This window comes from Ptychodera flava, chromosome 16, assembly GCF_041260155.1.
Source record: "Ptychodera flava strain L36383 chromosome 16, AS_Pfla_20210202, whole genome shotgun sequence".
NCBI lineage: Eukaryota > Metazoa > Hemichordata > Enteropneusta > Ptychoderidae > Ptychodera > Ptychodera flava.
In genome coordinates, this window is record NC_091943.1 from 2,518,901 (window position 1) to 2,546,219 (window position 27,319).

General features: G+C 37.4%; 1 protein-coding gene across 2 annotated transcripts; it reads left to right on the forward strand.

Moving 5' to 3' along the window:
* Positions 1-4,060: 4,060 nt before the first annotated feature.
* On the forward strand, positions 4,061-27,319 carry LOC139152512 (uncharacterized). 2 transcript variants are annotated; one of them, XM_070725697.1, is made up of 6 exons: positions 4,061-4,235; positions 16,371-16,482; positions 19,110-19,213; positions 21,874-23,315; positions 25,526-25,755; positions 26,444-27,319. In XM_070725697.1, the coding sequence occupies exons 2-6, from the start codon at positions 16,411-16,413 to the stop codon at positions 26,543-26,545; spliced, it is 1,950 nt and encodes a 649-aa protein (XP_070581798.1). In that variant the 5' UTR covers positions 4,061-4,235; positions 16,371-16,410; the 3' UTR covers positions 26,546-27,319. The 2 variants fall into 2 exon arrangements, with proteins under 2 accessions (XP_070581798.1, XP_070581799.1); XM_070725698.1 differs by lacking the exon at positions 4,061-4,235 and adding an exon at positions 8,066-8,207.

A 27,319-nucleotide genomic window follows, 5' to 3' on the forward strand; every position in this document is an offset into this window, starting at 1 on the left:
TGAATAATGTCCTGCAAATTATCGAATCTAACTTTTCAGATTCCCCTCAATACCCTCAAAAATTTGAAGTCCCCTGTCTATATGATCAAAAATATTTAAGTCTTCCCAAATTATCATATAGCCACATATGTATTGGGAATGCACGCAGAGAAAAAATAAACATAAGTTTATATTCCGCTCAAAGATGTTCCACACTACGTCTTATCAGCTTATCAGGTCTACGTATCATCAGAAGTTTGTTGAGCCATATTGCTAAGGTAAGAAAGTGATTAATTTTTAAATGCATAAGCTGACCTTTTGGATTTAATAGTCTAAGGCTGCATTCACAAACACCTCGGGGAGGGGGGTTTCAAAAAAAGTGATCTTTCAAATGCCCCCTAACAAAGTCACGATGCATTCAAGTCCCCCTTCTGAATTACCATAATTTTGAAGTCCCCCCTCCCCGCAAAGGAAGTAAAATGTGACCAATATAGTGCTTTGTTCAAAAATATCAATAATGCATTGGAGTCTATTGGGCAAACTACTAACATTTCTCCCATCAAGAACAAGCTATATCAGTAGATTTATAGATGTTTGATAATTCATGTAAATGTACTTTGCTTGAAATGGAAGGTAAAAAGTACATTTGTACAAAACATTTTATTTATGATTTCATAGATAACGTTCACTATACATGAACTAGACATTTACCTGTAAGTTTTCGAAGATGCATATTGTTGGGAGGGATTATTTTTTCCATTGTAAGATCTCTATTGAAAAATACCAATGTTATTTTGCAGTCATGGACTGCAATAATCTGTGGTACTTATGTAATAATCTTTGTTATTGATGACAAATTAATTCTACTTGGTTCGGACTTGAATTCAATTTTGAACAATAACAATGCTGACTGTACACATATGACTGTGCTGGACTTTCATCACGCTTCAGGGAGTAGAACAAGAAACTGCAGTGGATACACAAAACAACTGAAAACCACCCAAAAGTTAGCCAAACGACAACCCAACACATATTTCATATCAATCAGAAACAGTTTTGTTTTGAGTTCCCCATTAAGTCCCTTTTTTCAAGTGCCCCAACATACCCTGGATATTTTCAAGTCCCCCCTCCCCCGGTGAATTCTCCCCAGAAGTGTCTGTGAATGCAGCCTAAACCAACGTGAGTAAATCCAAGCCTGGCGGTCAGTGGCACCTGCTGAAGAGCACGCAAAATGACAATCATGAGAGAATATGCAAATTGTGAATTTCTGGCTACATTTTGCCAAATTGTGAAAAACTAACCAAAGTGACCCTCCGAAAAAAATTTTTTTTTTCAAAACTAAAAGATATGAATACGACTTTGATGCTACTTATAAATGTTTACAAAATTGCCAATAGTGTAAGGTTAAAATATTCCATCAAATAAACGTTATAATCTCAGAAATTTTGGGTGTAATAATGGCAAATTTGGTAAAAAATACGTAATTCTATTTAATCACACATTTTTTTCATTGAGATTAGAGTCCCTACTCTTCAAAGTTTAACTTTTGTGTTATTGTACGATAAGATGTGAAAATTTCATTCACTGCATGAACTTGAAATGAATGGTGTTATATATTGATTTTAAGCTTGAAGTGATTTTCATGAAAAACAGTGATTTTTTTATCGTACATTTGTAGAAAATCAAGTACGGTGACCATCTTTTCGCTCTTATATTTGATTATTCTCATAAGCCAGAATTCAAACTGTTAAGTCTCCTGGTCTTCCATGTGTTGCTCTCTGGCCTGATCTTGTGTACAAGACTCAAACCCTTCTTCAACTACATCAGAGTCAGAAACTATCACTGTCGTCACTGCCAGTATATGCAGTGACAGTGACACTGCTTGGACTCTAATTCAATAATCACCAATATACAGGCTTTGTTGACAAACTGAATATTGTTTGTTTCAACATATCGTAGAGAGACAGCAAGAAACTGTATTTGATAGATCACATGATAGAAATATTGAAAAAATTATCAACAGTTGCAGCTCAGTTCTGTCCCGTTACAAGGCAACCGTATTGATTTTGCGAAAATTTAATTGCATACAGTACATTTTTAGATTAAAAGCGACAAAATGGTTATAGATTTTGTTATTCATTGTTAATTTTAGAACCAATTGATGATATCAAAATGTCGGGAAACAAAATATTTTCAGCCTCCCCCTCCCTTCCAGGCAGAGCAAAACTAACCCCAAATTTCCGAGTCACCTCTGAATTCCTCCAGACTCCCTCACCACAATTTGTTGTGAACGCAGCCTAACTTGGCTTGGCTGTAAGAGAAAACCTCGAAATTTATTGAAATACGTCCTAACATAATTTGCTACCAGAGCTGCCTGCAAAAATACAAAGACCGATGATATTTCAAGTTTTACAGTCCTGATATTCTCAGAAAGTGAACTTTCAGCCATTAAGATCATTGTTTAGTCCAGACTTCACCCCCACCCCCGTAAATAGTTCAACAGTATTTTGCACAGGACACTCGTATCTCAAAAAAGTAAAATTATTCTGGTTTGAAGTTGAAATTGGCAGAGAGTAAGTTAATGCATGGGTGTTTGTACCCATCAAGCCAAAAAGTAAGAAAATGATCAATTATCTTTAAAAACCACCAGATTTGATCGATATTTGGCCAAATCATTGAATTTATTAAATTCTTTAAAAGAATGTCTGCCTAAATCTTGACGAGTTGAGTCACGTGACCAAATCTGATATTTTCCCGCCAAAATTCACGTCTTTATTAATTTTAATATTCCAACCGTAACCCGTTAAATTTTCTGGATTTTCTCTGCACTTTTGGAAACAACATCGATCACATTCTTTCAAAAATACATGGCACTCATGAAATTCTATCTATACTTCTTTCTGACATTCAAAACATTCATGTAAAACGTCAAAAATATTGTATTTGTTGTTTTTTGTGAAGAAATGCTATTCAAAGTTCAATAATTTTGCATCTGCCAGTAGTTTTAACACAAGTTTCTATCCCATTATACATTAATTGGTAATAATATTTTAAATATTTTGATGTTTAATGGTTGGATTGTTCAGTTATTTGCAATATGCAATTTTGGCGGGGAAAATAACAGATTTTAGTCACGTGACCTGACTTACGTAATATATTATGATAAATTTCAACTTAATCAAATGCGAAACATATTTTTGGCAATTTTCACAATTTTCTGACCAGGTCTGATTAAAAAGTGTGTTCAAACTGATTTTACATGTAAGTAAGCCTATGCCCATGCATTAACATACCCTGCAGGCAACCCGGTGTGGTGCGTAAATAGTTTGGAGTTGGACGGAAAGTGTGCTCGATATCCTTGACAAAGAAGTTTATTGACAGAATCGGAGATTGGAATTAACGCAAATGTGCCTGTCGTCAGCGGAGAGGACATAAATTGCAAAAAAGAAAATCAAGTTTTCAGTTCATCCATGAAAACTTTCCAAAACTTGACGTATCGTTATACATGACCGAGATAAAAGTAAAAGATTTTAACCATCAGAGAAGTGTTTGATACATGTAGATACATGTGGAATGTCACCTTGTATAGAATGCTTTATTGGTACGGTGTCCAAATTTCCATCACAATTGTTTTGGTGTACAAAGTGAACGCATTTCAAGTCACTATAACTATCACAAAGCTACTCCGGTGACCTTCGGTTTGTTTTGCACTTTTTACCTGTTAATCTTCAATTTAGAGAAAATACGAATGATTTTTGGTTGCGAACGCAGTGGCTCACTCACCCTCATGTGTAAGTGCGTGTCCCTAGCTCCACCCTGGTGAGTGTTCTGTGTTCACTTCAGTGAAAGTTGGAGGTGTGCGCTCGCATGCATACATACATACATACATACATACATACATACATACATACATACATACATACATACATACATACATACATACATACATACATACATACATACATACATACATACATACATACATACTACACCCCTCCCCCTCGACCGAAGAAACTGACCAGTAACTTACTGATGACATACTAGTAGTTGATTTGCATAACAATTAAACGTGCGAAAGACAAGTCTTCTGATTGTAGTAACCAAATTTACAGTTTGGCAACACGGCACACCCAACTGTTTCTCTTTCAAAGGTTTCTTCTCTTTCAAAGGTTAAGTGCCGGTAGATGAGTTACTTTCACTTACAAGCGTCTAAGAGCATCACTCACATCTGCCTGGCTTAATATTAATCAAAAGAGGTGAGTTGGTATACTGATCATGAGTTTACTGTCTTACTATCACGGGCAACGTTATCAATAGGACGGCGCTGTGCACAGAGCAATGCATTTATGATGTCTTCTATGCGTCGGCAGACAGAATCCGAAATTTTATCTGCAACCCTCACCTAAGGTCGAATGGGGCCCTTGTGAATTCATGACATTTCACAGCTACTCCCTGCGAGTCATCTTTCCTGGGATCGATCGTTCAACTCAAAGTCCTTCCACAAATCGTTCCATTGTATAACACCGTTCAGACCGTTTGACGTCCATTTTGTCGTGATCACAGAACATCGTATTCATTGGGCCTGGTTGAGGTAGCTCTATCGGCGGAGGGATAAACTGGAGGACTTCCTATTTGTATTTTATGGTGGCTGAACTTACTTGATGCATGATAGAAATTGCACATTGTGTGCTACCTCTTTGATTTTGTACGATTCTGCAACAATTTTGATCGTGTCAAACCGACCTTATGACAGGCTAGATGCATATCCATCGGGTTTCTGGACAAATCATTTGTTCGATTCCGTTCCATTCAATATTATTTGATGTTTCTATTTCGTTTCGGTCTTTTTCCCCCATATAGATTATTAGTCCTGTTGATCATACAGTAGCCTAGACCATTTCTAGGGTCTCCATGATCATGGACAGCGGTAGCGAAACGACCGTCCATGGGTTGACGCAATGTTGCGTAACTACCTGAGTAAATGCGCTGCTTTTGTCTCTTGATCTATGCTTTCATAGGTGTCTTTGTTGAGGATCTATGCTTGAAAATACATCATAGGCATACCGTGTCTGTGATATCGGACATACATGCCGCCGAGTATCTATACTGTAGAGATCGATACCAGGGTTTGAATCGTCCAGTATTGTTTAGGCTTTACAACGTCTAGTAAACAATATTTTTACATCCTTTTAACAATGTTGCACCTCAAAAATATCCAGTTGTATCGTTTATTATCGTCTAGGTTTTAAAACTAGATGATATCTTTACATCCTTGGATGGATCCCGATAATGTCGCACCTCAAAAATATCTGATAGTATCGGATACTATCGCTAATATCGTCTAGTATCGTCGAGGCTTTTAAACGAGACGATGGCGAGTTTTTTTAGCTCCGCTGTCAGCGACGCGGAGCTTATCAAATAGGTTGATTTTCCATCGTCGTCCGTCATCGTCCGTGGTTCGTCGTCGTCGTCCGACGTCCGTCAACAATTGCCTTCTCCTCTGAAACCGCAAGTCCGAATGCTTTGAAATTTTATATGCAGTTCACTTAAGGTGACCTCACTTCAGTTTGTTCAAATCGTGGTGAAATTTGCATATTTGTATTTTTTGGGTAAAAAATCTTCTTCTCTGAAAGCGTTTGTCCGATTGCTTTGAAATTTGATATGCAGTTTACTTAGGGTGACTTCAGTTAGGTTTGTTGAAATCGTGGAGAAATTTGCATATTTGTATTTCGGGCCAATTTTTGCCATTTTTGGTAAAAAAATCTTTAAAAATCTTCTTCTTCAAAACTGCCAGTCAGATAGCTTCGATATTTGGTACATAGGTCCCTAGGGATGATCTATTTCAGAATTGTTCAAATTGTGCAGAAATATACAAATTTGCATTTTTAAGGCAATTTTTGCCATTTTTGGTCAAAAATGTGTATTTACAAAACTACTCATCTGATAACTTTGAAATTCGGTATACGGGTTCCTACAGATGATCTTAATGATATTTATAAAATTAATGATGAAATCTGCAATTTTGTATTTTTGGGGCAATTTTTTCCAATTTTGGTCAAATAATGTATTTCTCAAAAAAGTACTGGTCTGATAGCTTTTAAATTCGATATGCAGGTTCCTACAGATGAAGGAAATGTGATATTTTGAAATGATGATGAAATCTGTAATTTGTATTTTTGGGGCAACTTCTGCCGTTTCTGGATAAAAAAAATTGTTTCTCAAAAACTGCAAGTCGATAGCTTTGATATTTGGTAGACTGGTTCCAAGGGATTATTTGAATGTATGATACATTGAAACTATGGTGAAATCTGCAATTTTTACTTTTGGGGCAATTTTTGCCTTTTTTGGTCAGAAAATTCCATTCTCAAAAAACTCATCGTCAGATAGCTTTCTGGTTGACATGTTCTTAGGGATGATGATCCAATGTGATATATTCAAATTATTAAATCTTCAATTGTGTATTTTTGCAGCTATTTTAGCCTCTTTTTTCTGGCCACTGAAATGAGCTATCAAAGATTTCCACCTTCTTCATTAACATGTGTCAAAAATAGTTATTCTCTACATAAACACAGCGCAGCTATATCGGCCGTTAGGTCGCTTGTTACTTCTTCAGCTGGATCCTGACAATATCGCACCTCATAAATTTTACACTAGTTCCATGAAAAAGTGGAAAGATGAGAGATAAGCCATGTCGTCGATCATTTTACCGTAGAAACACATAAATAAGATAAAATTTCTTTTCACGTACTAATATTTAAGAAAAAGACATGGTATACTGGCAGTATTCAAAAGAAATTTTGTGGAACTACTGACGAAAATCAAAAGTCAAACTCTACGAAATCCATATCCGTATCCAGCATTCGACATCGATAGTATCCGATACTATTGGATATTGTTCTTAGTTTGACAAGTCACAGGCGACATGGGTCCGTGGTGAAATTAATTAGACGATAATTGACGATATTATAGATAGTATCCGATACTATCGGATAATTTTTGTTTTTTTATAAGTCAGAGGCGACACGGGTCTCTAGTCAAACCATGGAGGTACAAGCATATGCCGCCATGGATAAACTAAATGATGCCCGACGATTTTATCGATAGCATCCAAGTAATATTTTTCGTGGTTTACATCATAGACGATCGCGGTGCTCTAGTCAGTTAACCAGACGATATAATCGGCAATATCAGGTATTTTTCGTGCTTAACATGTCATTGACAATAGTGGTGCTCTCATCATGGTATCAATATTTTCGAATCTTGATACCAGAGGCGAGATATATTCGATATTGTCGTCTGAGCAATGTCGAGGCTTCATGCAAACTCCTGCGCCCTTCAAATTCAGTGCAGCTCACATCGATAGCTGTGCTTTGACCTCCATATTTGTAGACGTGCATTCCTAAACTAAAAAGCTAGCTCGTTCTATGATGTCGTTGACCTGGTACCAGCAAGCAGACAATAGGTGTATCAGCTCTTGATGGTCAAGTTTTAGCCGCAATGTCAACTTCAACAATAACACAAAGGTCATGTACACAATTGCACAAAGTCAAAAGAATGTAGGTAGCACCTGCTGTTTGCATCCACTGAGTTGCAAGATCTCCCCTTACTTCAGCTATTCTGGTAATCGTATAGGTTTATCATCCAGATATGACTACCTTGAACTGTAGACCCTACGCGCTTGAATCGAAGACAGAGCAAGTGTGACATTTAAAAACTACAAAGTTTATAGAATGTATTCATTCTATTGGATAGCGCTGGCATGCATTTTTACTGGGAAAAGTATATAAATGAGGAGGCATCGTGTAAAATTTGGACTAGAGAAAACAAATCATCCAACATTGAACTTGACACTTAAAACTCAAAATGGCCGCCATCCCTATGTTATTATCTTTACTCTATGGGGAAACAATAAGTTTCAATTTTCACAAGAATAAGCCGGTGAAAATGTTATCTACCCTTTGAGCTTCAAAATGTGTCTGGACAAGTCGAAAATGTGTCCCTGAGGCGCATTTACATAGGAATAGATGGAAGTAAATGTGTTCTTCTTTTTTGTTATGCAATTTTGGTAAGGTCTCTCTTTGGAGTAAACTGGCTTCTATAAACAGAGTAAATTGAAAAAAGTAAACTTCAACAGATTGTCGCGTTATTGGTGAGGTGATCGCGAAACCCTCTGATATTGGCGAGCCAGCCACCATCCAGTACTGCTAACGCCAAACGCCAAACCACTGGTGAGTTAGTCTATGTCTAGGGCTCAACTTGCCCGTCTTTAAGTACTAATTTGTAAAACTGCTCCACCTTTCACATTATACTTTTATGTAGCCTAGACTGCTCTCCGTTGTCTGTATCTGTCAGTATTTATATTTATACCATGCCATCATGTCTGTGTGTCCGCCTATTGCATGACAGTCTAGTCTGCACATTTTTGAATTCATGCCAGCGCACGACCTCCCAAACAGACATCAGAAGCTAAAAAGACATTCTTGCCGTTACGTCTAGAAACCTGAAATTCGGAAAGTAGCATGTCACAGATATTTGCTCGGGTATGGAGCCACAATAGTTAAAGAATTATTAATTAACTTTCAAATTGCAAGCTGCTATTGCGAATGTCTTCAAGCGTATTGTGATGACGTCATCGCTGAAAGGTTTCACTGATCTCAGACTCAACTGGTTGTCTGTTACGATGAGAATACTGATGGTTGGCACAATGCTGACATGACAAAGTATAGATGAATGCGCATTTAAATTGCAAGTATTTTCGGCCTCGCACCCAGTCTTTTCACGGACCAATGGATAAGCATCACTTTTCTGATTATCTTCATAGATACCTTTGGTGTCAAAATCCACGCTTTTTTGGTTTTTATGAATTAACATAGTAACAGAGATGTGTTGAAAATATGTGTTCGCAATATCTTCATGGCGTTTACAAACCACAGGATATCCGTCAGCTTACAGATTGGCTTCCAATCTTCGATAAGGCCAAGAAAAATAAAAAGTGTGTTTCTCATCCTCGCGCGCGTCAATTCAGACCCGACGCGTCAACATTTTGTTCTGCTCACTGGGAAATAAAATGAAAAATCCCGCAAAAATACGCGACGATAGTGCATAACACAGTTCTGTATAAAATAGAACTGTAAACAAAATAATCGACACTAACATTCCATTCAGAACTGTACACATATTTCACAGTCAAAACTGTGCATTGCTGCACTAAAAACCAAACCACAGAACTGTTGCTATACAAAAACACTAAAGCAACACTGCTGTGCATTTATCTCTGTGTGCATACCTATGTTGTTTTCATGATGATTTTTTTTTTTTTTTTTTGGGGGGGGGGGGGGGTTGAGCGCGTTCTTGTTGGTTGAAGAATAAAAAAATGAGAACAAAAACCCGCGGCACCGCATCATTTTTTTATATGTCTAGGATGAGAAACAAATAGTTTTTATATTTTTCTTGGCCTTAGCTGCATGGCATGACTATATTTATCCATAGTTTGTTTGAATCGATTTCATAAACAATAAAACATCTGTCACATTTCCCAACACCTTCCCATGTCGTTTAGACACTTTGAAAGCATCGTGATATTTTATTGATTAAACAGGACACTGACAGGGTCCCAGTTAGTCCGAACACACTGATGTCATACTAGTCTGTATTAGACACAGCAACGTGATGTTTGATTTTTGGTAACTTCTTACAAAATGATGTTTGTAACAGATAATCCCTCGATTTGTAAATGGATTCTAGATTTCTTGTTGAATCGCTGCCAAGTCGTGAAAATTGGCAGTAACTTTTCAAACTCTATCGTCCTAAACACCGGTACACCCAAGGGTTGTAACCTGTCACCGATCCTCTATTCTTTGTTAAAACATGATTGTGCTGTGAGTTCTGAGGAGAACAATTTCATAGTAAAATTCGCCGATGACACCACCCTTGGCGGTTTTATTGAATCTGATGAATCATCATAAAGGAAACAAGTGGACGACACAGTTAAATGGTGTTCCAATAACAACTTGGAACTGAATGTCAAGAAAACGAAGGAAATAATAGTGGACTTTCGCAAAAATCCATCAGAAATTACGCCTCTTGCTATAAATGGTACCGAAGTGGAAATAGTTAATTTTTTCAAATTTCTTGGTGTCTATTATATGCTGACTTGAGATGGGAAACCAATACTGATTTCATAATCAAGAAAAAACAGCAACGCTTGTTCTTTCTGAGGAGGTTGAAGAGTTTTCGTGTTAGTCAGAACTTGCTGATTAGGTTCTATCGCGGAATGATTGAGAGTGTCTTGACATTCGCTATCACTGTCTAATATGGTAATATCACAATGAACGACTGGAAACGACTCAACCGGATTGTCAGTACCGCTAGCAAGATTATTGGTTGTAATCTTCCATCGTTAGACACTCTTTACAAGGACCATGTTCTCAAAAAGTCTGTCTCCATTGTTAATGATCAGTACCATCCTGCACACAATTTGTTTAAACTTAAGCTTATGGGTTCTGGCGAACGTTACCGTTCCATCAAGTCAAGTTCAAATCGGTCCCTAGACAGTGTTCACCCTACAGCAGTCCGCATGTTAAATGAATGTAAATCGAGTACTGTGAGAGCTCACACATCTCGTCTCTCATAGTTCCTACACTTTGTACATCTGAAGTCGGCGCTTTTACTTTAACATGTTTTTTTATTCTGTTTGTTATATTTTGTGTATTGCTCTTTTATTCCCTTTTTTTTGATCTAACTGTCTGTCCTTTTGGTGTCGCAAAACCAAGAATGTATTTCATTGTATGTGCAATAGCGTATGTATATATAACAATAAATCATTATTATTATTATCGTCTATAAAAACATTTTAAAATAGCAAAATTTGTCAATCAATAGAATAATGACTCATTTGCATTCTTTCAAGATTAATGATAACACATGTTTTGATAGCACGTGTGTTCTTATCAAAACACCATTATATTTAAGTCAAGCGTTAAAACCCCAGTAGCTGCAAATTTTATACATTATTTTCATGATTTTATTTTCACACCAAAGTTGGTTCGTGTAAATGTGCTGACTGAAGGACATGTATCGAGGTATCACTACTCGCTGGTTTGAACCATGCCTGCGTTTTAAAAGGTTAAATTATAAACGGGTGCCGCACTCATAAAATGGCGTCCCCACGAGAAACTACAAAAATTACAGTATTTGCAGCATCATACAAGAAAGAAGCATAAAACCATTTACTTGGATGCATAACACACGATCGTCAACGTTTGTTTTTGTAATCTTTATTTTCTCTGCCACGTGATTAATTTTTGAAAACGACGGGAAAACTAAAACGATGTTAATTCATTTGAATTTACTTGCCACTTTTGACACTTATGCCCGTATTATACACAGTCTTTAATAGGTCTTATTCAAAGAAATTTATTGGAAAAGAGAGGATATTTTGAGATCGGTTTATTACACATTTGTAGCTATTGGTGCTTTAACGGAATTCAAACGGAAAACCAACAGACAGCAGAAAACCAGCAGACTGCGACACTTTTGTGATCCTCTCATAATCTCACACAAATTTTATCCCCTCAATGATCAATCAGCAGACCGTTCAAGCCTTCAGTTCCCACTGCTAGTAGCGAATGAATTCAAGTGATTATTTTTACGCTGATCTAGCAAATTGAAACTGCTGGAGAGCTCATTAACTCAAGCCGTCAAGAGTCGGTGACATGACGAGCTACAGGTAAGACGTCGTTTCGGCACGCTCTGCTGTGTTAGTAGAATTTCCCACTTTTCAGGTGGAAACAGAAGCAAGTTTTTATCTCTCCAAGTAGAAAAGTTACATTGGATTACCGACATGTCAAAACAAGCTGTGGTAACACGCCAAACATCGAAAAAGCGAACAAGTCTGGCAGTGAACAGCGTGGCAGAGACAAAGATGACAAAGATGGCGACCGACAAAGTGACACATCGTACGAACCATTGCCATCTACGATGGACGAAAAGCTCAATCTAGTTTTCTCAAAGCTGAGCGTCCTGGAAGAGAGCGCGGCTAAAATAGAAATTAGATTCGGCAACATTGAATCTACACTTAAAAGCCAGAGAGACCAAGAAGAATTGGAAGCTGGTACAGAATGTTTAGGTAAGAGTGTTGACGAAGTATCGGGTGAATGTGACAAGAAAGCAAAGGTGGAAGACCTGAGAAAAGTTCTTGAACAAATTGACGATATGGAAATTTATATCGTCTTAGACGAAACAATATTGTCATCTTTACTGTGCCTGAAAAATCCGAAGAAGACGCCGCTGCCTGTGAGTCTATTGTTCACCTTTTTCTGAGAGATTTTGTCGGTATAAAGAGAGACAACGGTGACATGATACAGGTAGAACGAGCTCATTAAGAACCCCTTTTTGTTTTATCAGCTTGAAAGTGGAAAAGCAAGACAAATAGTGTCAAGAATACTACACTGGAGAGACAGAAGAGATATCCTAGAGTGACAGAAAAGATATCCTGAAGTCGGCTGGTAAAAAATTGCGAGGGAAGGAATATTATGGCACGAAAATCTACATATCGGACGACGTGAGCCAAAGAGTAAGAGAAAAGAGACAGATCCTCAGATAAAGAAAATGAAAGAACTTCGACAGGCCAAAAAGTTTGCTTTGGTGCCTTTCAGGAAAACGGACAAATTAAGTGACACGGAGTCAAGGACCTGCACTAGATTGTAGCTTCTTCGATGTATTGGGAATTTAAAGATGGATGACGCAGTTGCATGTTCATTTCAACAAACAGAAAAAACCTATTCAGTATCTTCAGCTGTTTTTTGTAACTCTAAGATTTTCATTGGAAAACTTTCAAGCTTCAACTGCAAAGGTGCAATCCATAAATGCATGAGCGGCAGGTTAATTGTGGTCAAAATGACGTCTGTATAAAATACAGCAAAACAACGGACTAAGTATCAGAGAAACAAGGAAAAAAGCTGGAGCAACAAAAAGGACCTCGAAATTAAGTTAGGCATGTTAAATACAGAAAGTGAAATAGAGAAAACAAGGAAAGATATTGTTGAAGTTCAGAGGGCCTTACATGATATTACGAAGTCAAAGCACAAGGTATTATTCAACGTGCCAGAGTCAGATGGCATGAGCTTGGTGAAAGAAGTAATGCTTATTTTTTGAAGCTTGAAAAGAGAAATCATTACAAAAAGCACATGCGTAAACTTCAAACATCTACTGGTACTGTTACTACAGATTTAAACGAAATTTTAAACACACAGAAAGAGTTTATCGAAATTTATACCAGACTTCACATTGTTTTTCTGAAGAAAAAGCAGAGGAGTTCACCGGCGATTTGTATGTTCCTGTCAGAATTTCAGAAAAATATTCATGGTGGTTATTTGAGTCTCGAAGAGTGCTACTTAGCTTTGAAAAACATGTCTAATAGTAAGAGCCCGGGGAACGATGGCCTTAGTGTTGAATTCTACAGGTGTTTCTGGCCCTGGTTTGGTAATTTAATTGTAGAGAGTTTCCGCTATGCACACGTCCATGGAGAGTTGTCAATTTCCCAAAGACAAGCAATCATTACTTTGATTGACGAAAAAGGAAAATATCGACTTCAGCTGAAAAACTGGAGACCTATTTCTCTTTTAAATTTTGATTACAAAATTGCTGCCAGGGCCCTTTCAATTCGTATTTCAAGGATTTTGCTGGAAATAATTCACCCAAATCAAGCTGCTTATGTAATAGGTCGCTACATCGGCGACGCTGTTCGCACAATTTTAGACTCAATGTGTTGATTTTGCCGAGGCATTTGACTCTATCGAGTGGCCTTTCCTTTAATTTGCTTTAAAGAAATTTAATTTTTGTGAATCTTTTATTCAATTGGTCAAAGTTTTATACTGTAATATTTCCATTTGTGTAATTAATAATTGTGTCACCTCTAGTAACTTTCCAGTTAACAGAGGTTCAAAACAAGGCGATCCTCTTTCACCTTATCTGTTTGTAGTTGTTTTAGAAATTTTGTCCATCGCCGTTCGTCATAACAAAGCAATTAAGGGGATTCAAGTCTGCCAAAATGAGTTAAAAATTGCACACTATGCAGATGACACCACTGGCATTTATCAGATCTGAAATCTGCCAAAGAATTTCTCAGAATGGTTGAGTCATTCGGCAACATCTCTGGCCTGAAGATTAACAAGGAAAAGACTGAAGCACTATGGTTAGGTAGTAATAGATATTGTCAGAACAAGCCATTAGGAATTTCATGGCCAAGTGGTCCAATTCGTATTCTCGGAATTTGTCTATCTTATGAGACAGAAAAAGCAAACGAAATTAATTATGGGGAGAAAATAAAGTCTGCAAAACAGTGTCTTAATCTATGGAAGATAAGAAATCTTACTATAATGGGAAAGATTCAAATAGTTAAAACATTTATTGTCTCAAAGTTCCTTTATGTTGCATCTCTCACCAACTTGCCAGAAAAATATCTGAAACATATTAATACACTTATTTTTAATTTTATATGGAACGGTAAAAATGAGAGAGTTAGACTAAGTACTCTTGTTGGTAGAATTAGTAAAGGTGGTCTTAATGCACCTCATTTAAGAAATATGGTTTTGGTTTCGAGAGTAAAATGGCTTATAAGGTATTTTCAATCTAATCAAAGTGGATGGAAACTTTTCTTAAGTTATTATCTCAACAACATAGGGAATGCTAATTTCCTGGTTCATTGTTACTATAATGTCAATACCTTGGGGTGTAATCTCCAAAGTTGCTATAGAGATGTATTTTCAGCTTGGTCTGCAATAAGACATATCACTGATGAGAACGAGTTCATCTGGAATAATCAACATATTGTAATCTATGGTCAGTCAGTTTTTAACAGAGATTTTCTAGATGCAGGTTTATGGTATGTAAGTGATTTATATGAAAACAATAGAAAATTTATTCCTTTTGACTTTTGGGTAAAACACGGTGTACCTAAACGGCTTTTTATGCTGTGGGCTGGTATTGCGTCTGTCGTTTCTAAACACAGGTATCTTTCAAATCCTGAAGCAGTTTCTTTTCAACCAAAAAGGCTTAACGTATTCAGGGGAAACAAGCTGTACAATCTACTTACCTTAGAAACAAAATCATTGTATGACATTTTGATGTATAACAAGCAAAATGTTAGTTACTTCAATGACAAACTTGTCACTGTCCTTGGACAGGAAATTGTTAACAATAGTTCTAGTTACTTTAATCATCCACAAAAAGTTGCAACAGATGTAAAAAGTAGGGAATATAAAATACTACGTAATTGTATTACCACAAACTATTGGTTAATGAAATGGAAGAAACTATCCCATGATCTGTGTACATTTTGGAAGTGGAAAGAGAAATTCGTTTCATTTATTTTGTGATTGTAAGTTTCTAAAAAATTTTTTGGCACAAATTTGAAGAATGGTGGCAAAGAGTTACATTGAAGTCAATCGATTTAAACAACCATGACATTATTCTCGGCAACCTTGAATTCAGCTGTATTTTAAATTATTGTATTATATTAGGGAAATAGTTCCTGCGTAAGTGTAGACGAGAAAAGAAAGTTCAAGCAAAAACACAAAATTGAGAGAAACATTGCCTACAAAAACAGTACAACTGAAATGTATAGGAGTCGCTGGCATTATCTGGTAATGTACTTTGAATCATGGATTGAGAATGTCTCTATGTAAGCACTATCCCTGTTCTTTGTCTTTTGTCAGTGTTTTCTTTTCGTTGTCTTTTTGCTGTACTTTTTCTCTGTTTGTAAATAAAAAAAAATAAGAAAAAAATAAGAAAAAAACTCAAGCCGTCAACATTAAGGAGACAATAGCTGTAATTTTTGATAATAATGCCATTAATTTTCCTTTTTTAATTTCCTTTCTTCTGAAAACAAGCAATTATCCTGATTTCATAATGAAGTTTTTTATAAAAAAATTTCCTTCCTAAACACGGGCATTATCAGTATTACAATGTTATTATTGACAAGTCATGCCTATTTCAGGCAATGTTTCATTTCTCAAGAATTACATACACACTAGCTGTGTTGATATGTTACGCAGAAGGCGATTTGACATGATTTTGGAAAGGACGTATTTTACACAGATGACAAAAGCACTGCGAAGTAATTTAACCGTGAAGGCCGACGGTTCACACAAAGCTTATTCAAACGCTAATAGGAACAACCTTACGTTTGCATTGACAGCGAGAACAATCATGGATGTAAAGCATTCCAATCTAAGCGATGAAATGAGGGGTCTTACGTAACTGTGCAAGCGGCAACGCGGACGAAATGAGTGCCACAAGAGCTCACTCATGAATGCGCACGCTCTACTGTCTCCGACGGTAAATATTTGGATCACTTAAGGTCTCATTTCAATTCGTTCTCACTTTCACAGGAACTGTTGGCATTAACCACGGAGTGGTCAAATTATAATCATGGAGAGGTCCTCAGAAGACGGCGGTCTGAAGATCAAGAGGTCAGCAGGGTGTGCAAACTTGTGTAACAAGGTGGGCAATAATGAACGACTGTTGCTTGATATCCTGGATATTGACAAAAACGAAACATCAATGGAAAGTTTTGATAGACATGTCACTCTCGATATTGCTACAGTCTCCAAGTCAAATTAATTCAGCTCATATTTGATAATGAACATGGGAACTTTGGCATTTAATGATTCAGGTTAAATTTTGATTTCCAACTGACATGTTAAATTTGTTGCAAAGATTTTTTGATACTGGCAGATTCTAATGAACAGTATCAACAAATGGAATCACTGTGGTGATAACATTATATCTGTCTTATGGGGACTCAAAAATCATTTATTTATTTATCTATTTATTTACTTATTTATTTATTACAAAAGTCAAGGGTCATTGGCAGATTTTCATCCATTTAAACCCCATCTAATGATTTCATTTGTTATTAAATGTACCACTGATACGACAAAAGTATTTCATATACAAATGATGGTGGTGGCTGTTACGATGTCGATTCGATATTCACCGGCAGGCAACGTTCTATGCGGGATAGATATTAGGACTCTCAAAAATGTACCATTCTTTTCTAATCTACCATTTGTGGGAGATCATTTGAAAGCTCTTGGTGCAAGAAAAACTCTCACAATTTTAGCTTTAGAAAATCGAAAATTTTACTTTTCTTCATAGAGTTAATACAGGGAAGGCAAAGTGTAAAACTTGATTAATTTGTTTCTCTAGTACCAAAATTTGCACGGTGACCCCGATCTTTTTTTCCTAATTTTGAAATAGTATGGTTGAAAGATTCCTTAGGGACATTTTGAGCAAAAGTTTAAGACTTTCACTTTTCAATTTTGAGGCGCACTTTACCTTAAGTACATTTAGAAACGAAATGGCTAATTTAATTGTAGTCATTAGGCAAGACATGATACATGACATTGTCAAATTTTAAAATATTTATGTATCTCATCGTCAAATTTTCGTTGCAATTTGCTGCGTAACATCGAAAACTAACATCACTAACCAAACTTTTACTTTCTGAAATGGCTACACAATGTGAAAACACTACTTGTGAAAGTTCTTATTATAATGTCATAAAGAAACCATCGAAAAGGTGCATTTTGTACAATCGACTGACGCTATTATAATGATGAACACAGCAGCTTCACAGCAGTAATTCTTCATCAGCATACAATGTTCTCAAAAAAATATACCATGTTCTTAAAAAATGACATTACAACACAATTTTAGTTGAATGTTCCCAGAATGTTTTCATTTAGCGTATATGACGGAAAATGAAACATGTCTGCAATGCATTGACTTGCCCTTTAGTACAGTATTCCTATGCAAAATTTATACTCTGACATCAATTACCTGTTATTGTTATCATAGAAAAATAGAGAAACAGACAAGCAACGGGTATTGTTCAAGGCGTGAAGCCATACGTAACCCATCCATGTTCGCCTCGCCTCAGGTAGCTCTCGCCTCTCTTTTTCCAAAGAGTACCGACCATGCATCCTTCGGTAATTTTCGGATTTTCGCCAATTGTTAAGCGAAAGTATGTTCGGCAAAGTTTGTGTTGTTGTTGTCGTGTTGTACTGAGCGGAATTGGCGTGCTGGCGAAAACGGGAGTGTTTTAAACTTCAGGAAAGTGAGTTTTACGACTTTAAAAATTCCTCTCATATTTTTCTGAATATATAATGAGTGTGTTCGAACCAAATTTGAAAGTCTTTTATCGATACTGTCTGGTTTTACCAATGGTTTACGGTCAGTCATACCGTTTTTTACACGTTCGTCAAGGAAGGGCATGTTTATGAAACTGCTGGCGTGTTATGTTTTGATTGGCGTGAAGCAGTGTTTCTGCCCTGAGAGCTCACAAACTATGGTTGCTATGCGACTGGCAGAACAATGCCATCTCGTCGTATTTTTCGCATAATCTCGTGCAATTATCAACCACAAACAAAGTCTCCAAAAAGTTTAACATCGTTGAAGCTCATTTTAATATGAAAAGGCCATAGTCTACCGAGACGACAATGGAACAAAAGGCATGCCGCGTTGGTAGTCTGTTTTTCTATTGACCCTTTTCATAAGTCTAGCGGCCTCCTGTGGCCATTGTGAATTTGGAATCAAAGCTAGGCCACTGGGGAAAACCCTGGGCAGGGGCTGGAGGCCACTGGGCAGGGGCTGGAGGGTTTTCCCCAGTGGCCTCGCTTTGACTTCAATTTCACAGTGGCCACACGAGGGCACTAGACTTATGAAAAGGTTCTATTTGTCTGTGTTGTTATTTCAGCGCAAAACTCCTGGCAATTTATACTTCTTGGACGAGGCTGTAGAGCTACCAGAACATGGAGAGAATTGCCAGACTTGTTCGTTTTCATCCCACAAACATTAAAGCTATACAGTCACCTGTAATTAAATATGCCCACAAATGGTCAAATGAGCGTTCCTTGGTATTCAAAATGCCCATGTGAGGGCGCTGTTTTTAAAAAGCGGCCACCCGCTTAAAATCTGTGATTGGTTAGATTTTCTCTTTCCATGGTAACTGTGGCAAAGGTGACAGTATACCTTTAGGGTGACTTGTGTCTAGTCGTACGTGTTTACACTAAATATTCAAAATTCTCAATAGAGTAAACTTTCTTAACTTATTTTTTTACCTTCAGAAAAAGTCGCTCTACTGTGTACTGTTATTTCTGAGTATCACAATCACTGCAAGTGCGGTCCTATATCAGGAACAATCTGGTATACTCTTGGCAAATGCATATAGGTAAGCGATAGTCTACTGTCAAGGTTACCCAGACTGCTCTTCGGGGCTCTCATCTGGCAGCTGGGTGAGAGCCCAGCAGAGCTGTCTAGTTAACCGAGACTAGGTAAGCGACTGAACCGTTAAAATATGTATACGGTCAGAGGGAGCATTAATTCAAATGTGCTTGGAACTTGTAGAACTTCAGTTAATACGAGTGGGAAAACAGGGAAATTCAGGGGTGTTTCATCACGCAAATTGTGACCGCCAAAAGTCCATATACCAATTTATAAAACATGACCGTCCCTATTCAAAATTTAAAAGCTTGAAATGCATGTATGAGCTAGAACCGATTCGTCCAAAAGATTTCTGTTTAAACTACGTTCACTCCATTTCGCTTGTGCCCTACCATGTCTGTTTGAGGGGGGGGGGGCATTTGACCATTTTTTAATATTTACGACATACTAGGTCTTCCAAAAAGATACTAATCTTTACAATTAACCCATCAGTAGTAAACGATGCATTTGTTTGTATGCCCCTTGCACTCTCCAGTGTAGCGAATTGACATTTTAGAGTGAAATCCAGATATCAGTAATATGAGTAAATAATGTTTGTTATTCGCATATATGCACTTCTAATCATCCTAATGTATTCAAGCACGTACATATCAATAATAAGACACTTATAAATGCACACGTTTAATTACTTTTATATTTCAAAATTTAAAGCTATTTAGTTTTCCCACAGACGCCCATCTATAGTGAGATAAACTTTTTTGGGGGGAAATACCAACATCTTGTCTGTATATGCACTTCGAACTTCACTAAACCAGTCAAGTATACTCATTTAAATAACATGATTTTGTATTGGAAAAAAATCTTATTAAATTTCCCCATGGATGCCCGTGTAAAGTGAACTGTTTACGTTTTTGAGTGAAATTCCGAGATCATATTTTTTATGCGTATATGCACTTCTCAGGACCCTAATGAATATTCATATCAATTGTAAAATACATGTAAAAGCGATAATTATTAATTTCTAACAATTATTTTTAATAATTAATTAATTATTGATTGATTGATTATTATTCAAAAACTAAAATGTATGGTACTGTAAAGCAATAACTTCAAAACAAATTACGATAGCATCTATTCATAGAATCATGAACCGTGCAGATGTCATGTGGAGGGGCAGGAGAGGGTTACCCTCCCCCATTGCAGAAACTCGAAATTTTAGGCATATAGGTAAAACGGTGTCGTTTTATGGCATTTGAGTAAATGTTTAGAGATGTGCACGCCATAAATATGAAATTACAAAATCAACTGTTCTGGAACACAATGGCCGATTTTGTCACACATAGTATCGCAATGCAACCATACAGTGTTCATGTTCAGAAAGGTCTGGAAGGGGTGTCCACCTCCTCATTTAGCAACTTTTGAAAACTTAACTACTAAAATTACGTCTTTTGGCGGTTTTTTGGTGAACTTTGAGACATGCTAGCCATGAATATGAAGGAACCACTTTAACTTTTCTGCAACACAGACAAAAAGAGGGACGTTTTTTGACAAAAAGTGGTGCGATGCAACTGTGAAGTGGTCATGAGAGAGGGGATCAAACGGGGAGTTTCAGAGAATCTCTTGAAAATCAAGTTATTGAAACGGTATCATTTGGTGACATTAATGGGTGAACGTTCAGACATGTACCCGCCAAGTGTCTTTAAATTGTGTCAGAACAATTGGCCTTATAACAGATACAACATAAGGTGTTATCAATTTGCCATTGACACAGACAAAATAGGTTGCCCTGTGATATAAATGCTATAAAATGGAAAATATCTGTGGAAAAGGTTTAGTCATCTTTGATAATAGTTGAAGATAAAAGCTAATATTCTATATATTATGTTTCAAGCAAAAGTTAAATGTTTCAACAAGGTCAGACTCTAAAATATGCCAGAAACTTTTGTAAAATTCTACAGATATGCCATCAGAGCCTGGTGACGTATTGTTTGCCATTGTCTTTTAAAGCATTCAGTACTTCTTCCTGTGTAATATCCCACAAATCTTCATTTATCCGAGCGGTAAACAGCTCCCTCTTTGGTCACAGCTCCCAGGGTATGTTGTCCATTCACGTATCTGAGTCATCCATCCTCTATTCTCATACATGCTGACGATATCCTACGTGTCATAGACAAAATTTTGCATTGACCTATTTGTTTTTTCGTATCGGCAATTAATCATGTTCAAATCATGTATTGAAGAAATGAAGTGCAACGCACTAGCATTGGCTGGGGGGAAATCAAAAAAAAATGTTTAATTTGGTTTTTCCTCTCGGCCGAGCACATAAATGAAAAGTTGTCTCTTGTATTGCCAATAAACTGAAGAAAATTGCCGTTTTAACAACACTTTTGCATACAAGGACAACTGTCGAATATACAATACAGCGACAGACACGAACACTTATTGTGTGTTTGCGTTGAGTTCTTGATACTAAGTCATCATACACATCAAAGCCGTTCATTTGTCTCTTTTTAAGCAAGTAGCTGATACCTTGATATTGTCAGCTTGACCACTCCCCTAGAAACATATAATTAGCTCCATTTTCAGGATACTATACAAGTTCACAAATGACACTTTAACATTTAAATACAATTAACATTTTTCCTATTTTCCTGTTTGCGCCTACAGCCATGCGTTCGGTAATCTGAACGGCAATACATCGACGTTGAGAAAGGCTCGGTTGAGTCCTGTTCCATTCGCCAGGGGCACTTTGAAGAAAACTGACACTTTCGACGGTACCCTGGGGGAGATAGATAGTTCCGGAGGCGCCTTGAAGAAAACCGGCAGCTCAGAGGATTCTTCTCAGAATATAGACAACTCAAAGGAAACAGACAGCGCGAAAGATTCCTTGACGAATGTAGAAAGTTCAAAGGCTGCCGTGAAAAACACAGACAATTCTAATGATTCTTTAAAGAATATTGAAAATTCAAAAAAGGAAACAGACAAATCCAAAAATTCTCTGAGTCCTGAGGTAGCCTCATCGCTGACAAATTTGACTGAGTATGCAAAAAGTTGCAGGAAAGTGAACAACGTAGCATACATATTTAATCGTAAAACAGGGAGCACAACTCTCGTTACTTTGATTGATCGCTTTACAAAGAACAATGCTTTTCCACTGCAAAGAACAGTGATATATCACAGAGGCACCGGTTACAAAGGCAGTTTGGAACTTTATCATGTTAACGGTGAAAATCACGAGGAGACAACACTACCAGTTCTGGGAACAAAACGTCAAAACCGCATTCTTGTGTCAAGAGAGGGCGGAACTCTGAACATTGAGAGCGCTGACGAGCAGAGTTTGAAATGCAGCACAAGGTCACCGGACACCATTTTAGTTTCAATCGTACGTGAACCGTCCGCAAATTTTGAATCTGCATTTAATTTTTTTCGTTTGGATAGATTCGTTCCTTTAAAGACACAAAACAGAGGTTCGAAATTAGAGGAGTACTTCAAGAAACCAGATTATTACTTTAAACGAATAACGGAACGGAAGGTGGAAAGGTTCATTGCTGTCGCTAGAAATGGCCAGGCTTGGCATCTTGGCTTAGACCAAGAATATCACAATGATCCAAAAGTAGTGGATAAATACTTTTCAAGATTAAATGAGGAACTTGACTTGGTGTTTGTAACTGAATATTACGATCATTCACTGGTTTTGCTAAAGCGTATAATGTGTTGGAAGATGGAAGATATTTTGTACGTTGCCCGAAGGGTTCGGTCAAAGCGAACTCCACTGAGTGATAAATTGAAGGACAAAATACGCAAATGGAACTTCGTCGATGTTAAAATATACGACATGTTCAACAAAACGCTGTGGCGGAAAATTGCGCAGTATGGACCAGAATTCGAAAAGGATCTGCAAGATTTTCGTCTGGTCCGGGATACAGTCTCAAAAGATTGCGACAAATTTGGAAATCTTTCGAACAATGCGATAGAGCTGCTTTCAAGGTTCGGATCTAATGTTTCACCTCAATTTTGTAAGAAACTAGGAGCCTGGTTTACGATGGCGAAAAACACTGGTATACAGCGGGGATATGATGGAACCGACATGTACTTTATGACCTTGGCAGGTAGGAGCTATCGACAAAATAAATGTTAATTTTAGGTTTATCTTTTGGCTCAAAACTCCTCACGCATGCTAAACATAGTATGAAAACAGAGGTATATTTTTGGAACACTGTAAGGTGATTCACCTCTTACCGAGAACTTATAAACATGTTTAGTTCGTAAATTATATAGTTTTACAATTTAGCTATGACGACCTTGTCTATGCTATGCTTTATGGAGACAAAAATTCTGTTCATAGGTTCCACATGATGCTCTCAAAAAAAAATATGATCACATATAACACGCCACATGCCAATTTCCATTCATTCGCCAGAATACATCACGTGACGAGAAAATAGATAAGTCTAGTCCCCACTGAATAGACAAAAGTAGCGTCAGAGGGTATTTTTTGAAAAATTATTTCCCTAGGGAAATAGTTGTGACCAAATTCGGGAAAGTGCCCGGTCATGTGACCGTACTGTCGTCTGCAGCTTTGAAACAATGGCGGGTGACTAGTGAACACCTTTTACCTGGTCATGAGGACTATAGCGCCCGTCTACTACCCCGAGGGGCCATGCGTTACCAGAAACACATCGCTATTCCCCAAGGCCGTAGGCCGAGGGGTATAGCTATATGTGTTTCTGATAACACACGGCCACGAGGGATAATAGACGGGCGCTATAGCCTTCATGACCAGGTAATAGGTGTTTTATAACATACCACACGCTCATCAGCGATGGTATACCACGAGATTTTTACCAGTTCACGACATATATGCACGAGCGATAGCGAGTGCATATATGAAGTGAACTGGTCAAAATCTCGTGGTATACCATCGCTAGGTGTGCTTTATTGCTATTATATCATAACAGTATATTGAATTTCTGGCGTTAAACGCCAAAAACAGATTTTTGCTCAAGCTGAGAGCTCGCGCGTGTGCCAGCCGTGGTATTCGCCAATATACCACGGTTCTTTTCGCGTGTCGACCAATCAGATTGCTGCATTTGCGCCATCAATATACTGGTATGATATAATATGGTATAGTTTTTAATGTGCTTTGATATTTTTTAATGCAGCAATCCATCATCAGTTTACTTGGCGATATTACCATAGCGGTTCAAGTTACAGATGTACATAGTACCGCGTTCTTCCAAAAATATTTTAAGCATACCTGGAGACATCCTTGGTTGCACTTGAATCTTTTTTCGTCGATGAGCTGTTTAAGTTCTTATAAGCTGTTGGAATGGAAAATCAATCTGTTTCAGAGAGAGGCTCGTCTCTCATCCAGGGCACGCATCACGTTCTAGTGACCCGTACTCGCCATTGTTTCCCAAGGGAACTAGCTTTGACCAAATTTGGAAAAGTGCCCGATCACGTGACCGTAGTGTCGTCTGCAGCTTTGAAACAATTGCGAGTGACTAGAACGTGATGCGCAGCCGGGATATTCCGGATGAGCGTCAAGCCTCTCTCTAAAGCAGATTTTCCATTCTAACAGCGTTGGAACTTGAACAGCTCATCGACGAAAAAGATTCAAGTGCAACCTACAATTTTGCTCGTTATGCTTAGAATATTTTTTGGAAGAAAGTGGTACCATGTATTTCTGTAACTCCTGTGGAAATATCGCCATGTAAACTTGTCACAATGGATTGTTTCGGTGCAAAATGTAAAAAAACAACAACTATAACATAAGTACAAAATGAGCTTGTGGTGTGTTATAAAACACCTATAACCAGGTCTTTATTTGGGCTATAGCACCCGTTTATTACCCCTCGTAGCCGTGTGTTACCCAGAAACACATCGCTATCCCGGATTGATTTTCCGGAATAGCGATGTGTTTCTAGTAACACACGGCCCCTCGGGGTAATAAACGGGCGCTATAGCCCTCATGACCAGGTAATAAATGTTTAATTTGTAGATGCATACATTATATACTCGTTGAATATTTTGTCATAGCATCGTTGAGAGAGAGAGAGAGAGAGAGAGAGAGAGAGGAGAGAGAGAGAGAGGAGAGAGAGAGAGAGAGAGAGAGAGAGAGAGAGAGAGAGAGAGAGAGTATGTGTTGTGTGTGTTTATTGCATGGTGCTGTAATTCATCCCAGATCAATTATTTATCTGTCTGGGGCGAAAGTATCAGTAACATTTGCTATAGAATTAGCAAGAACAGAGGAGGCAAGTAAAGACAGATTCTGCAGATGTGAAGTTTTGCCTGAAGTTGCTTCTTTTCTTTTGTACAGGTAAAGGTCCATGGAAAGGGCTACCAGCGAAATCTACATCTAAGAAGGCAACAAAGTCATTCTGCGTACAAACGCTTTATCACAAATTGCCGTCATCAAGCAAAAGACCAGGTCTTGATCTTTACATGTCAACCAGTGGCGAGACACCTAAGTGTGATTTCAAGGTTCAAAAGCTTCAGAATGATTCGTACATAGCCCTCAAAGAAATCGACAATGTTGAGAATTTGCAGGCAAGTTGATTTTGCAGCTTATTTGTAAAGCTGTGTGCGAATGACAATTTTTGCTTTTACCACAAGCCTTACAACATTCTGCAGTACTTCGTCACAGACACGATGGTAGCTTTATAAAAACGTCATCTGTTGTTTGTAAGGCGCAGTTTTGTTTTGTTGTGTGGCCAATTTAATTGCCTCTTTAATCAAAACTGCTCAAATTTTGTGCTTACTAAGAGCGTGCTCATTGTTGCTCACCACATTAGGTGTCTCGTTGTACAAATACAACATTGGCAGAGTGGTGTCGCTCATTTGGTTACTGTTACATGTCAAGACTTGGAGTGTCGTACAATGTTGTTTTATTATTACATGTTGAACTATGATATATGATATTATGGTTTGTGTTTGGTAAATTATTTCATATTGAGATGATATAGCAGTTCTGTTAAAGATATCAATCTGTTACACTAAACGACGTACTTAGACCTCCAAGCAGATATTTTTCTTTGCAAATTTTGGTTAGTGAAATTTAAGTATGTTGTCAACGTAATTTGTTTGCCTACAACACTATGTGTCATATTTCAAAAGGTGATAATTAGATACTAATGCCAGGTTGTATGTTTTTAAAAGAAACCAATCTAAGTGTAATAATATAATGTACTTTGCGATTTGACAATTTACATGATATTTAATTTTACCTTTTGTGCAGATCACTGCTACAACAAAATTTACGAACAGCGAGTTTTTCATCAGCCGGATAGCCGTACAGAATGGCCACTGTACATTTTCTTCGAATGCGACGGTGCACTAGAAATGTAGTGGTGAGTTCAAAAGCTGCGTGCTCAAGAGGAAAATACGGGTGTTGGAATGTTTGAACACCGTGTGCAGGAAGCAAAACGGTATTCGTGGCGAGGAATCGTGCAACTTCATTACAAGTTGATGTGTTCTGTATTGCCTGTCATTTGATAATGGTGTTCCTGTGATAAATCCGAAAGCGTTTGGTTAAAGGGGAAGTTCACCAAGAATGATTTCTACATATGTGCTAGCTTTGTGGTTGAACTAGTTAATGGTACCTGACAACTTCGTTGGAAAATCTGCACCACATAAGATAGTCTTGTTTTCTGATGTTCTAGATCTGCATTACAACCAGTTTGCGTTACTGGTGTTTTTTGTAAGAAAAACATCTTATGTTGGACTACGTCGAATTTTCTCATGAGTTTTGTATTATCAAGTACATAGAACTTTGATAGGCTGTTTGGAAAGAAATAACTTATTTACATGAAGTTGTAGTAAAGTCACCGCATATCAAGACTGTCTGTCTCGTATTTCATCAAATTGAAGCACGTACAAATATCCGAGGCGTGATTTACTTGAATTTTCGACAATGAATTAACAAATGCAATCTTATCCAGAGAACACACTATGTTCGCGTTTTACACTATAACATTATGAAATGTAAATACATATGGACTTGCAAAAAAAATATGATTTAATGCATTATTTTCTCTACGTCACTTGGTTCCTGGATTTGTAGAGCTGGAATATGTAAAAAAAACTTTGAAAAAATAATAAAGTTTTAACCTGA

What these genes read in the sequence shown, in the direction of transcription:
- LOC139152512 (XM_070725697.1), top strand. Translation starts at nt 16,411, where the DNA reads ATGGAGAGGTCCTCAGAAGACGGCGGTCTGAAGATCAAGAGGTCAGCA. An exon ending in GTGCAAACTTGTGTAACAAG is followed by an intron (nt 16,483 to 19,109) that starts GTGGGCAATAAT and finishes TTTTACCTTCAG; the next exon opens with AAAAAGTCGCTCTACTGTGT. An exon ending in CTCTTGGCAAATGCATATAG is followed by an intron (nt 19,214 to 21,873) that starts GTAAGCGATAGT and finishes TTGCGCCTACAG; the next exon opens with CCATGCGTTCGGTAATCTGA.